Source organism: Danio aesculapii, chromosome 5, assembly GCF_903798145.1.
Source record: "Danio aesculapii chromosome 5, fDanAes4.1, whole genome shotgun sequence".
Lineage (NCBI taxonomy): Eukaryota > Metazoa > Chordata > Actinopteri > Cypriniformes > Danionidae > Danio > Danio aesculapii.
Window position 1 is genome coordinate 32082273 of NC_079439.1, and position 14353 is coordinate 32096625.

Consider the following 14353-nt stretch of genomic DNA (forward strand, 5'->3'; position numbering starts at 1 on the left):
AACTAAGCTCAATGTGTAATGTCTGGAAAACACAATATTGTCACTATCCTGTGTCAAAATTTCTGTGGTTTCCTCTAAAAAGCTGTTGTTGTTTTTATTTTTCAGAGCTGGCAGATAATTTTTTGTGCGACTGAAGTACGTCAAAGCCATCATCACACCAGCCTGTCAGACCTCCGGAGTGAAATTATCAAGTAACTGTTGATGCATGACTTGTCCCAGCATTCCTGGATTTGACAGGCCAGATTGCCCACACACTTTTTCTGAAGACGTACGCAGGCCACTATCTTAGAGGTAAATGAGAACATTATTGTATTCCCAGAGAGTGACTGAGTCATGTGAACTAACCGTATATGAAATATCACAAAACACAACATATGGCAGTGGTAAAAACCACACTGCCCAGCTGTCTGTCTACAGGTAGGGTGTTTTGAGCAGATGGAATGTGATAGGTTGCTAACACAGAGACTCGAGTGAACTTGACCTCTGCTCTTTGAGAAAGGGCCATTCCTGACATTTTTTTTGCCAATTGAAATTCTTGTATTTTACGCCTGTAGCCAGCCTGGTGTAAGGGGTGGTTCTTTTTTTCTCAAAAAAGTGGACCTTTTTGCAGTTATTCACCTTAAGAGATTTAAATGCTACATTTTAGTGACATTTTAAGCACTATTTTTTGCTGGATTAGCTAGTGGAATGGTCATTACCTAATCTGTTAAAGTTTTAATTTAAAAACTGTAGCCTATTGTCATGTATTAGGCAAATAACAAACTGGCCAGCACATTCAACTTTCCTCAGTCAGAATTTGGCCATTTGAATAATAAAACATTTAAATATAACAATAATAAAGAGCTTCATGGTTTGTCTAGTCTCTCTTGTACAAATTTTTTTTATCTGTCATTGTTTGTTTCAAGAATAAGGTTCAAGGTTTAGAATAAAAGTTACTTGTAAAATGTTTTCTCTATTTAAAAACAGTACAGTAGCGAAAGATGACTTCACTTACATCCGATTGTATGTTTTCTTGCACAGCTGGATGTTGAACTCATGAAAAATATTTGTTAGCATTGGCCAAAACTGATTAGCTGAGGTCACACCGATGTGATGGTCAACAGAGGATTCCGCTTGGTCTTAAAGCCTTTTTCAAAGGGTTACCTTCACAATTTATGATGCAGTCAAAATAGGACAATTGAGCTCATGTATGAGACAAATTCTGGACCTTTGTCATTGAGGGGTGGGTCTTTCGAACAACCCGAACCCCCTTGGCTACGGGCCTGCATTTCTAGAGCAAATATAGCTTGCTTCATTCTGATTTAGTATGGAATTGAAATATTTATACGGGAATGTTGATGTATTTGGTAATGACTGTAAAGATCTGCTACGCTGCTGCCTCTTTGATTCTTATGGCAGAGCAAGTACCGAGACCTGCTACTGCCAGTATATACACAGACATGCCGTCTGAGAATATAACACACTGCTGCTGCAAACATAATATATGTAACCCCCTTAGCATTTCTAACACAGGTGGAGCTGGGGTGGGGGAGGGTCTCCGAAAATGCACTGCAGCTTAACAACGTGGAACTTGGAACTGATGAGGAGCAAGCTCATTGGCTGCCAAGGTATCAGCAACCGATCTCCTGCACCATGTAGTTAATGACGCAGGAGCAGATTAGGTGACCTATCAGCCTGCGCGCACATAGAGTTTCATGGCAGAAATTTCACTTATTTAAATTGCAAAAACTTTTATAAAATTAAAGTATAACGCATAAATATACAGTATAGATTTGTTTAATATAAAAGGGATTCATATATTTATTCAGCTAGGATGCATTGATCAAAAATGTAAAGACAGTTAATATGTTATAGAAGACTTTTATTTAAATTGTTTTGAAGTTGAAGTTCTCTTTTGAAATCTCTAAAAAATTCTTAGCAAAAAAGGATAAATATTAAGTACTATTCAACATCTGCAGCATTAGCAGGCTTAAATTTCAGCTTTGCCACCTCAGGAATTACTTTTTGAAATATATAAAACAAGCAAATTTTTACTTTCTGTCAGCTTTGATTTAGAGAGTATAACTCACAACATAAGCATCTTAGTCTAACAGCACAGGTCAGATTTAATGTCAAACCATTAAATCATTAACAGTGCTACACAGGTGGGTCAAATACCAACTGACGGTGAGGTAAAAATATTGTATAAACAATATTCAGGCAGATTAGATACACTTCTTACCTCCTGCTGTGCACTTATGGCACACTCTAGCTGAATACAGAAGTGTATATGTGAGACAGATAAAGAGCAAACACTCTGCAAGTGCACTTTTGTTGTAAGAGGCTGAACGTGATAATAGAATAAGTGAACAAATGGTCTGAACCCACGACAGAGGGCTCTGAACCCGTCAAGATCACGCACAGAGGTTACTCTTTAGCTTGGATCAACTCCAGTGACTCCTGTTCGGAATGCCAGGAATGTCTACAGGAGTCGGAAGTCTAGGAACCACAGTGTTCTTTTTCCGCAGTTAAGAAGAATGGTGAATTTATGCTGCACTGTGATCGCTTTGCCTTTGTTTTCTTAACATGCACAGGAGTGTACATCGGAAAGGGAAAGCAGAGCCAGGGTCAGCGTACAAAATCACAGAGCACAATGTCACACGGCACAAGGCGGTGGCGCTTATTGTTGCACAGAAGTGTTTAAGAGACCGAAGGGAACACTTGCGGATGAATTCAGCCTTGAATGAGCTGGCGACTTCAATACAAAAACTGAATCATGTCTCCTGAGCAAAGGTATTTCTGGAAAGACAAGCAGATCTGGAGGAGCGGGAAACCTACAGAGGGCTTTTGTGTAGTTCTGCTATTGTGAACTCAAGAATACATGTTTTTTTTGTGTAGCTCTAAGAGTTTAAAGTTGCTTACACTTTTAGAAGCAAGAGATCATAAAGGTTCTTAATTTGCATTGGTGATTCCATGAAAAAGGGCGGCATGGTGGCTTAGTGGTTAGCACTGTCACCTCACAGCATGAAGGTCACTAGTTTGAGTCCTGACAGGCACATTTGGCATTTGTGTGTGGAGTTTGCATGTTCTTTTCGTGTGGGTTTTCTCTGGGTCCTCTGGTTTCCCCCACAGTCCAAAGGCAGAATTGAATAAACTAAATTGGCCATAGTGAATGAGTGTGTGTGTGTGTGAATGTGAAAGTGTATGGGTGTTTCCAAGTACTGGGTTGCAGCTGGAAGGGCATCCACTGTGTAAAACATATGATGGAATAGTTGGCGGTTCATTCCGCTGTGGTGACGTCTGAAACAGACTAAGCCGAATGAATGAATGATTCCATGAAAGACCCTTAACGCCTATGGAAACCTTTCAGTTGACACAAGGTTGTTCATATTGAAAAACGTTTTGGTCACACTTTATTACAAGGTGTCTTTGTTACAATGTTACTATTCGGCTGCTGAGTAATGTACTTATTTTATGGTAAAGGTTAGAATGTGGATTAGGTTTAGGGTTATTTGCATGTAATTATGCATAATAATTGTAATTACTATACACAAAACATGTGTAACAAGGACACTTCAAAATAAAGTTATCTCAAAATGTTTTTAGATGATGAAAAATGATGTTTGCAAAACGAAAACTAAGGGTTCTTTGAGGAACAAAAATTGTTCTCTGGCATCACTGCAAAAAACAAACAAACATTTAGACTCCATTTTAAGAGTGTAACGAAGGGAAAGGTTACACAAAGATTCTTCATGGAACCATCAAAGTCAGAAGAAACCTTTTATTTTAAAGAGTGTCATTCTTATATTGTTTTGACTTCCATTAGTTGACCAAACCTAACAGACCCACAAAAATCACCCTATAATTTACACACCATCTATACACTTCAAACACTTGAGCTATTCTTACCAGGCCAATGAGGTACGGACTCCCAGCATCCCCTAGTAAGTGTGAGGTAAAGCCCTGGAAGGCAACAGCAGTGGCTCTTCTGGTGGGTATGACAACATACTGGAAGGAGACAAAAGAACACAGCAGTGAGAATTTGATGAAATCTTAACAGGAAAACAAGTGCAGAATGAGTGTTCACTTAAGCTGACGCTGTCAGACTGCTTTACACTGACTGAGGCTGACTAGGGTTTAAGTATGCAGCAAGACCTCAGCTGACTCAACTTCATGACAACTTTTCTTGCTAAATCATTCACACTGCCTTACATGCACTCTGTGTTTACTGCTCGCTTGTTCCCTTAGCACAAAATTACGTTCAAACTGAAAATGCTGTTTGGTTTTATTTTCCGTGAGTGGCATTTCCATTAAGCATAATCGAAGGCATCAATTTTGTCTTGGGCCCCACCCAGGCTATGCCAAACCTCGTAGTCAAGCATCCCACCATTCAAAATAAGAAACTAGCCTACGAAGATGACCACCTTTGTTACAGTTAAAGGCTTTAAAGTTTCCACTCGACCCAGCAGATAAATACAGGCTTTCAATACAAACCATTAAAATGTCCGCTGTAATGGCCCAGTTCAAAAAGAGCAGCGTCTCTCCAATGAAAATGCAGATCTGTGAAAAAACACAAGAGGAAATAGATATAAAATAATAATACCTATAGTATAATACAACATATAAGCATAAACATGTTGGTTTTAGTGGTTTACGGGGATATTTAAGAGGCATTATGTATTTTATACTGTAAAATGATTAATATATGGCCTTACCCTACCACTAAACCCAACCCTCGGAGGAAACCTGTGGCAAATTTTGCATGTGAAATGAAATGATTTTTTACCTTTTTGGTTTGCAAAGAAACAAGACATCCTCATAAACCACATCGACATTGTAATACCTAGGTCATACCCATGTCATTATTCAAATATGTGTTCTTAGGGTTTGCATTTGAGTAGGGTTTGCAGTCAGTCAAAGACCAAATTAACCCAGCTCATCTACTAAATCAAACAAACCCCAATGAATGTTGTGGGATATGAAAACCTGTCATTATACTGTGGCTGCATTATATGTCATTTCTGACTTGAGGGCAACATAACAGTATCCTGCTCCAAAACCCTTTAAAAGAGACAAAGTGGTTAGAATTAAACAGGAGTGGAGCTTAAAATGTCTGGTGGCTGAAAACGTGTTACGTTTAACAAGTTATTTTAACAGGCTCACACAATCCCACGAGAACAGACTAACTGGCTTTGGCATTCCCACACAAATGAACTGATATCCCGAAGTGTCTGGTCTGGATTTTCAAGGTGCTTATGACCAATTGAGACACAAGAATTGGATATGGCTACTAATCTTAGTGAGTTGACAGAATGTGGATGGTCTGTCCGCCACTGACAGCAGCTGCTGGGGTCAAACCAGATGGGACAGTGTGTTTGGAGATCTTTGGGTGCAGGGGAATTTGATCATTCAAGTGGTTGTTCTGACAGGGTTTTGAGAGATATGTTGACCAGGGCTGACAGAGGAATGAGCTCAGTGTTTAAAACCGAGGTGAATGTTTTAGTATCAGCTTCCATTTACATGCTGATGTTAGAGAATATCTGAATGGAAGATGAGGAAATGAAAGCATGAATGTGGGCGTGTTTTCGTTTGAAACTATGTCCTGAAAGTGACTAGAAGCTCAGACTTCGTGACGGATGGGCTAAAACTGTAAAGCCCTTCAGGAGTGTGAAGTGTGATCAGGCATCATGCAGACGAGACAGCAGCTGTCCCTGCTGGAACAGACCCTGACAGAGCTCCAGCACACTGTCACATTCATGCATTGCACATCTGTCATGATCACATTTTCTCACTCCAAATATTTTCCCTTCTTAAAGTTTTAGATTCCTTGTTTTTCGGGTGCTCCATTTGGATGTAATTACAGCCACCGTTTGGCAGGTGATTTAAAATGGAGCTTTAGTTGGAATAGTTGGGAGCTGGCCTGGGTATATATGTTTTTTACCAGAACTGCCACTGTATTTTTTTAATTATATGGTAATAAGGCACTGTGATTAATATTATGTGTCATTCATTCTAATTTTCTTTCAGTAGACTGTCCAAAATACTCCTTTTTCCCAATTTAATTTAAATGTATGAATACTTAATATATCTAAATTCTTAAAAACAAGATGTATATCAATTTTAGGAGTCAGTAAGATACAGTAAAAACAGTAATATTGTGACAAATATTGTCAATTACAATTTCTGTTTCTGTTTTTTTTTTATGTAAACGTAAATAATAGGGTATATGCCGAAGCATGCTAATAGGACTTTGAATTTGCCAGTAACCAGGGTTAAGCTCTTCCAGTCAACTGTATGCCAATGCAAAAATGGGCGCATTTAAGGTCAGTTTTCTTTAAAAATCAGCGATCTCCACTCGCTGAGTGATATCTGATATAAAGTGGGTCTCAGATTGTACAAGAAGCACTGCATTATATTACATTTCCCCCACCATGTCTTTATAATATGAGCATTTATTTTACCCCATTATATTTAATGGAGCTTCTGCACTAGCCTGCCGATTCTGACGGACGCGTGCAAGTAAACAGCTTTTTGTCTCGTTTTAAGCTTGAACAACTAAATGAATGCCAAAGTCTATTTAACTGATTGTATTTTAACTACATTACAACATCAATGCTGTAAAAGGAACTGTATAAAATGGAAAAAAATTCAGAATAACAGGTCACCGGAAGATTATCAGTATGGGAAAAACACTAGCTCGGCATATACCCTATTCCTGTAATTATTATTATTATTAATATAATTATTATTATTATTATTAGAAGTGGTAGTAGTATAATTTTTTTCAGTATTTGTTGAATATTAGAAAATGAAAAGTATATAAATGACTTAAATGAACATAAATATTTATATTGACATTCTAAATATCTCTACTTTTGATTATACATGCTAAATTAAAGTTAGTATTTTTTGTAAATCTCACTGAACCTAAACTTTTAAATTGGTAAGTTCTGTTACATTCTTAATCGAATTTACATTTGCATACATTTGTTACTATTATTATTACTTTTTGGCTTGTTTTGCAGATCAAAATCCAACCCAGGATTGGTCTTCGAGATGCCAACTGGACACCTGAGCCAGGACTACCCACAGCCAGGACTACCCACAGGTAAGACCTTCTGCTTTGCACACCCTTTCAAAGCCAGCAATTCTTTTTACAAAAGGCAAAATCGTGTCAGTTAAGTTGAAAATCAGCCATAATAGTTCCACACTAAAGATAAGGTAACAAACATTGAGCAAGCTTAGAGTTTCTCAAACATAACACCAGGTTGATGGCATTATCACGGTGTACTTGGTTCTTTTGTCCATAAGAAAGACAAACAGTCCCTAAAAATACTTTCCCATCAGACTTCTCATCAAAAACACTTACAAGATTCCCGGTCTAGTTTGGCCCTCCAGGGAACATGTAGCATTCTGTTCCGACCTGATTGTTTTTTTTATTGTTGAAAGAACGAGTGTGACCTGGTAGATGTTTTTTTTTTTTCTTCTTATACAGCATAACTTTTCTCTATTAGTGACTCACAAATGCCACAGTCCATTGTTTCTCAGCAGTAACTGTGAAAGTTGCTCCCTTTTCCTGCTTTACATGGCAATTAAACAAGAGCGCAGCGCCTGTCGCTCTCATTCTTTTAGTGTTGGGTTTGGATCTGGCAACCCTGCCAAGCAACTATGGCTGTTAAATCTACTAAATGTAACAGACTTTATATCGTTTAAAGTCTTATAAGTCTTTAACTCTGGATAGAAGTGACCTTATTTGACTTTGACTTTGAATAGTAATAAGAGGTCAGTTAGAAAGGAGTTCCATAGAGATAGGCTGATGTTTAGTGTTCAGAAGGCTTTCGGGAGAGAATGCTTGAGTTTGTACCTCAATTCCAATGCAGCCAATATAATGACAGCTGTTTTCTTCCTAATTTATGGAGCAAAATCAGAGAGCACTTGACAATTCTTTGTCTCAGGATTTAGAAGGTAAGAGGTTTGAGTAAAATGTTAATATTTGTTTATTACATAAAGGATTCAACCATTTATTTTAAAATAAAAATATTGTTGTTTAGAAGTTTTTTTGTTTCAGAAAAATTCTTTTTTTAAGCAAATGTTGCATTTTTATTTTATTTTTTTATTATTGCAGATTTTAGCAGGGTTGAAACTAATCTGAAACATCCATACTGATTATATAAACTGTCGAATCAAAACAAGCAAAACACACACAGATACGGTAAAAGTAGTGAATAAATAATGATAAAATAAATAATAATAAAAAGAAAATAACAAGGAATATGACATAATGAATAATTATATTACTACCAGCAAAGAATATGAAATAAACACAAAGGATATTACATAAAATAAATAATGAAAATAGAATGGGATGCCAAATATTGCTTTTAAAAGTTAAAACATTGGTATTTTGTTGTCAGAAGATAAAATAATGTGGTTTACAAAATAAGCCAAACATTTATTTAAAAAATAATGTGGTCTTTTAATTTTTTTCTTAGCTGTATATATAAATAATATAATTTAATTTATTTACTTATTTATTGTAATAAGCTGAATGTAAACACAAAGTATATCCACTTACATAAGCTCCCACGATGCTCTTCTTGGCCACAACAAAGATGAGGCAGATAAAGATGGCAGAGCCCAGCATGCTGACCGCACACACCAGCGGGTCGGCACGCTCCGTCTTCTGACGGCAGAGTCGTGTGGTCACAGCACCGATCACCACTCCCAGCAGCCCCGTCACACATGTGATGGCTCCAAATATCAAACTGGACATGGCAGAAAGACAGTCTTTGTCAAAACTATAATGTTTGTTATGAACATCGGTTTTCAAGTAAGGTGTGTGTGTGTTCTGACCTGTCTCTGCTGCTGCAGGGTTGATATGTGCAGCTCTCTGCTGACTTTTGCACAACCTGAGCTCTGACCAGGTATTGCGGGATCCAGATCCCAAACGCCCCCGTGGCAAATGACACAGCAGCCGATGCCAGAGATGAAAATACATAACTACGACTGGGAAACAGAAAGAAAAATGATCAATATGAAGTTTTATCTTTCTGACTTTTTTGCAATTTGTGCATTTCTGCATATTTTTGCTCTAACTCTTGCACTTTTTTTTGCGGTTTGGCAACAACAAAGATAGTGCTGTAAAATATATTCCAAAAATATAAATCCACATTTAGTATTAATATACAAATTAATATACAAATAGATGTTATTAATACAGTGGTCCCTAGCTATAATGCAGTTCACATTTCGTGGTCTTGCAGTTTTACTGATTTTATTTAGTTCAATTTGACATGCTTTTTTTTTTTTTACAGCACATTGTGTTCTGCGTCCTGATTGGCTGTAGACCACTGTCAATCAATCTACTCTACAGTACAGAATGCATTCATCTAGCCAAATTTAGATAAATCTTCGATCGCTAGCAGTATGACTCTGAAGTGCTGTACTGTACGTTTGCAAGTTTTCTCCCCCAACAAACCCCATAATGTCGACGAAACCTTCTGCACCATCAAAGGCACCCAAAAGGCAGAGGAAGATGCTAACCATCGCACAAAAAGTTGGACTTCTGGACATGCTAAAGGAAGGTAGAAGTTACCCAGTTGTAGGGCGCCATTAATAATAAATGAATCTTCGGTTTGTTACATTCGGTTTTACAGCCTTAAAACATCTATAATAATTGTAAAAAATAGAGCTGACGACTTTGCGGATTTTGCGTATTGCGGGTTATTTTTAGACCGTAACTCCAGTGATTATCGAGGGACCATTGTAATAGATATGTGTGCACTTTTGTCAAATGAAATACTTTAATATATTCAGTATTTACATATATTTAAAATGTAATAGGAAAATAAAAAAGTAATTACAATTTTAATAACTTTAGTTGAATTGCAAAATGTCACACCACAGAATAGTTCATATAGTTGAAGTCAGAATTATTAGCCCCCTTTGAATTTATTTGTAACTTTTTTAAATATTTGCCAAATGATGTTTAACAGAGCAAGGAATTTTCACAGTATGTCTGATCATATTTTTTCTTCTTGAGAAAGTCTTATTTGTTTTATTTCGGCTAGAATAAAAGCAATTTTTAATTTTTATAAAACCATTTTAAGGTCAAAATTATTAGCCCTTTTAAGCTTTTCTCGATACTCTACAGAACAAACCATCGTTATACGATAACTTACCTAATTACCCTAACCTGCCTAGTTAACCTAATTAACCTAGTTAAGCCTTTAAATGTCACTTTAAGCTGTATAGAAGTGTCTTGAAAAATATCAAGTAAAATATTATTTACTGTCATCATGGCAAAGGTAAAATAAATCAGTTATTAGAAATGAGTTATTAAAACTATTATGTTTAGGAATATGTTGAAAACATCTTCTCTCCGTTAACAGAAATTGGGAAAAAAATTGAACGGGGCTAATAATTCAGGGGGGTTAATAATTCTGGCTTCAACTGTAAACTGCTTGAAATTTTGCTAATAAACTACTCAACTACTATTTTTAGGGGCTATTCAATCTCTCGTTAAGTTCAAGTGAAAGTAAAACTGTGAAAACTGTAGATGTTAAAGGTGTAGTTCACTCAAAAATGTCTGTCATCATTACTCTTCCTCCACTTGTTCCAACTCTCTTTGAGCTTCTTTCTGCCGTTTAACACAAGGAATGTTGAGAGCAAAAAAAACATCCATTGATTTCCACAGTATTTTTTATCCTTATGCATGTCAATGACAGTTCTTTTCCAACATTCTTCAGAATATTTTGTTTTGCTCAGTATATGTATGTATATCTATATGTATATATATATATATATATATATATATATATATATATATATATATATATATATATATTGTTCAACAGAAGAAAAGGAATTCATACAAGAGCCACTTGAGTGTGAGTAAATAATGAGACATGACATTTTTTGGGGGTGAACTATCCCTTTAAGAGGGGATCAATATTCTGATTCACTGATTGTTAAGTGTTTACATCTGGTACACTCCAGTCCTGAATATATTAGGTTTATTGCATTCTTGAGTGATGTGTATAGAAAAAAAGAAAACATGTAGCATACTTTTTGGCGAGAGCTTTCATGTCACAGACCCAGGAAGTGCGTGTCTTTAATCTTCCACCAGGTTGGTCAGCGCTTCCTCTCTTAGGTTCTGAGACAAAGATGAGGATGAGCGTCCCAGCAGTCAGACCCAACATAGGAGAAACCTTGAGGCGGGGAAGAAAGAGAAAAATAAGACATATTTAAGACAGAGTTTAGTCTTGCGAAATAATAACAATTGTCTCATGTATTTATATTTGGATGTCCAGTAAGATCTCTACTTAAGACGTAACATGCACTGAAAAAAAATTATTCAAAGATGATTCCTTGGATTTACTCAATTTTTTTACGTTAAGTGGTTGTAAACAATTTATTTGGGCTGAATTTAAACAAACAAATTAAGTTGAACATTATTAAATTTAAATTGTTTGTTTAAATTCAACACAAATAAATTGTTTGCAACACTTTTGCATGCAACACTTTTGCTTGAGACTTTTTAAATGACATTTGAAAACATTTGAAGACATTGAAGACTTTGTAAACATTGATTACTGTACATCTTATGTTACTTTTCTACACCATTGGTATTTTTTTATTTAAAAAACGTGTAAATATATTGTTATATTACAAATAATTTGATTCAATTCAATTTAAATAAATAAATAAAACAGACAAATAAAATTAAATCAAGTAAAATCAAATCAAATAAAATAACATCTTTATTATCTTACCAAAGTTTTATTTTACTCAGATTTAACCGGAGAATTCTTCCAGCTTTAGTACTGAAACTAGACTAAACATTTTTGCTTGTGTTACTGTGAGCCTGTGCCGTTTGCTATAAACAAAATCCTCTGGGCTGAACAATAAGAACCCGTCTTGCATCCTGTTTGGTCTAGCGAGTTATTTGTCGAGTCCATAATTTAGTGATTAGCTTATGGTTTTGTGTGTTACAGAGGCGTTTTATTTGTATTTGCATTAGGGTGTGTAGTGTTGGGGGTGTACTGGACTGCAGTGTGAAGTGGACTCCATTAGGTGATGTTTCTTTTCTTCATCCTCTGCTTTTCTTTCTCACTTTTCTCCCTTGTGTGGGAGCAGCTGCAGTCCACCAGGCCATGAGCTATTATCTCTTTTATCATCCTTCCTGATGGCTACAGCTCAGCAGTGTGTGTGTGTGTGTGCGTGTGTGCGTGTGTGCTAGTTGGTTTGCTCGCCCACATGGAAGCAGCATAAGCGCCTCCGTCGCTTGTGAAAGCCAAAGCAATTCTGTCTGTCAGATGCAATCCTCCTGGAGATCTTTTATAGCACATTAATGCAAAGCTCTGCACACAACTGTGAGTCTTATGGGTGTGTGTATATGTGTGCATGAAAAGATCTAGCACATCTGCACTGCATAAAAAAATTAAACGTTGGTGTAAATTCTGTCTTATATGACTTTTATACAACAAAAAGTCTTACAATGACTCATGTAAAGGTGAATATGTTTTATTGACTCTTAATGTGCAGGTTGGCTCTGATTTATGTTTTATGAATCACCAAGGATTATAGTTTTAGCTAAAATCACTGCGGGGAAAAAGTCACTTACATATTGGATATCCTTAGGGTAAATCAACATCAATTTTCTTTTGTTGGAGGATAAACTAGCCTTTTAAAATACATACATTATTATTCATAATGTTAAATTTGTTAGTTTTGCATCTTTTTTTTTTTTACATTGTTACAAAATCTTTAAAATAATGCTGTTTTAAGACAATCTTTGCACAATTCACTGCATATGTTTGCTGGACAGTCATTCACTGACACTGAATCCCCCTATTTCACTGCTATGGAGAAAATGAAAGTAAACTCCATTTCTGATATTTGCTTTTGTTTATTTGCTTTAAGTGCTCATGTTGTTCTGTGCATGTACTTGAGATTTGTTTGATGCATTCAAAAAGAGTGTTTTCTTTGAGCAGGTAAAATTAAAGGTACAATTCATATATCTGACTGCTTGGATTAAAAGACAGCATTGTATTACAAAAACAATGAATATACAATGAATATACTGTAAATATGATACATTTTAATACAAGAATTGTTGTGATGGGAAGTAAAATATATAATTGTGCATGCAAACAAAATGTAATGATTAAAAATAATTAATAACACATAAATAATAAAAATAAGAAAGAATAAAAATACTCAGAGATTCTGCATTGTGAATATCAGAGGGTAAAGAGTTCCACAATTTACAGTAGGTGCTAATGAAGAGAATTCCTGGGCTCTCATAGATTTTAGCCACGATGACTGAGCAAGACCAGCATTAGACGAACGTAAAGCATGTCTAGGAGTGTATGGGATTAAAAGCTCAGATAAATACTGTGCTAGACCATTCAAGGCCTTGTACACAAGTATGAGGATTTTAAAATCAGTTCGATAACAAACAGGAAGCCAGTGAAGTTTTTAAAAAAGGGGTTTTGTGCTCTCTTGCACTGGTCCTATTCAGAATCCTAGCTGCTGAATTTTGTACTAATTGTAACTTGTTTAGGGTAGAAATATATGACAATATTACTGTTTTAACTTATTTTATTATTAATTTACTGTTTTTGATTTAGAAAATGCATCATAAATATACAGATATGATGTATGAGAATATATTGGATAATTAATCATTAATAATTAAAGACTTTTACGATTTCATGTGCAGTATGTGTTATTTTGTACACATAGAGTATACAGTTATATTACTGGAAAATAATATATTATTTAATACTACTACTACTACTACTATTTATAATATTAAAAATAATAATGTTAATAATAATAATAATAATAATAATAATAATAATTATTATTATTGTTATTATTATTATTATTATTATTATTATTATTAATATATTATTAATATTATTATTTATTATTATTATTATTATTATTATTATTATTATTATTTTATTATTATTATTATTATTATTATTATTATTATTATAAATAATATTATTATTTTATTATTATTATTATAAATAATATTATTAGCATTATTATTATTAGCATTATTATTATTATTATTATTATTTGTTTTTTATTTATTTATTTATTTTTATTATTATTGTTATTTTATTAGCATTATTATTAGTAGTAGTCGTAGTAGTAATATTTTTATTATTTTATTATTAGTAGTAGTAGTCGTAGTAGTAGTATTTTTATTATTTTATTATTATTATTATTATTAGTAGTAGTAGTAGTAGTCGTAGTAGTAGTATTTTTATTATTTTATTATTATTATTTTAAGTAGTGGTAGTAATATTGTATTTTTACATTCATTATTTGCTGTTTTCAGTACCATAAATCTGTA

The 14353-nt window shown here is 34.7% G+C and overlaps 1 protein-coding gene across 1 annotated transcript in view; it reads right to left on the reverse strand.

Annotated features, from left to right (window-relative positions):
• spns2 (SPNS lysolipid transporter 2, sphingosine-1-phosphate) overlaps window positions 1-14353 on the reverse strand; it is a 114738-nt gene that overhangs the window by 14208 nt on the left and 86177 nt on the right. The window contains exons 6-10 of the mRNA XM_056457937.1: window positions 11047-11189; window positions 8833-8985; window positions 8555-8744; window positions 4474-4539; window positions 3889-3987 (exon numbers count right to left, since the gene is read on the reverse strand). Of these exons, the coding sequence (XP_056313912.1) occupies window positions 3889-3987; window positions 4474-4539; window positions 8555-8744; window positions 8833-8985; window positions 11047-11189 (651 nt within the window). The remainder of the gene's footprint in view (window positions 1-3888; window positions 3988-4473; window positions 4540-8554; window positions 8745-8832; window positions 8986-11046; window positions 11190-14353) is intronic.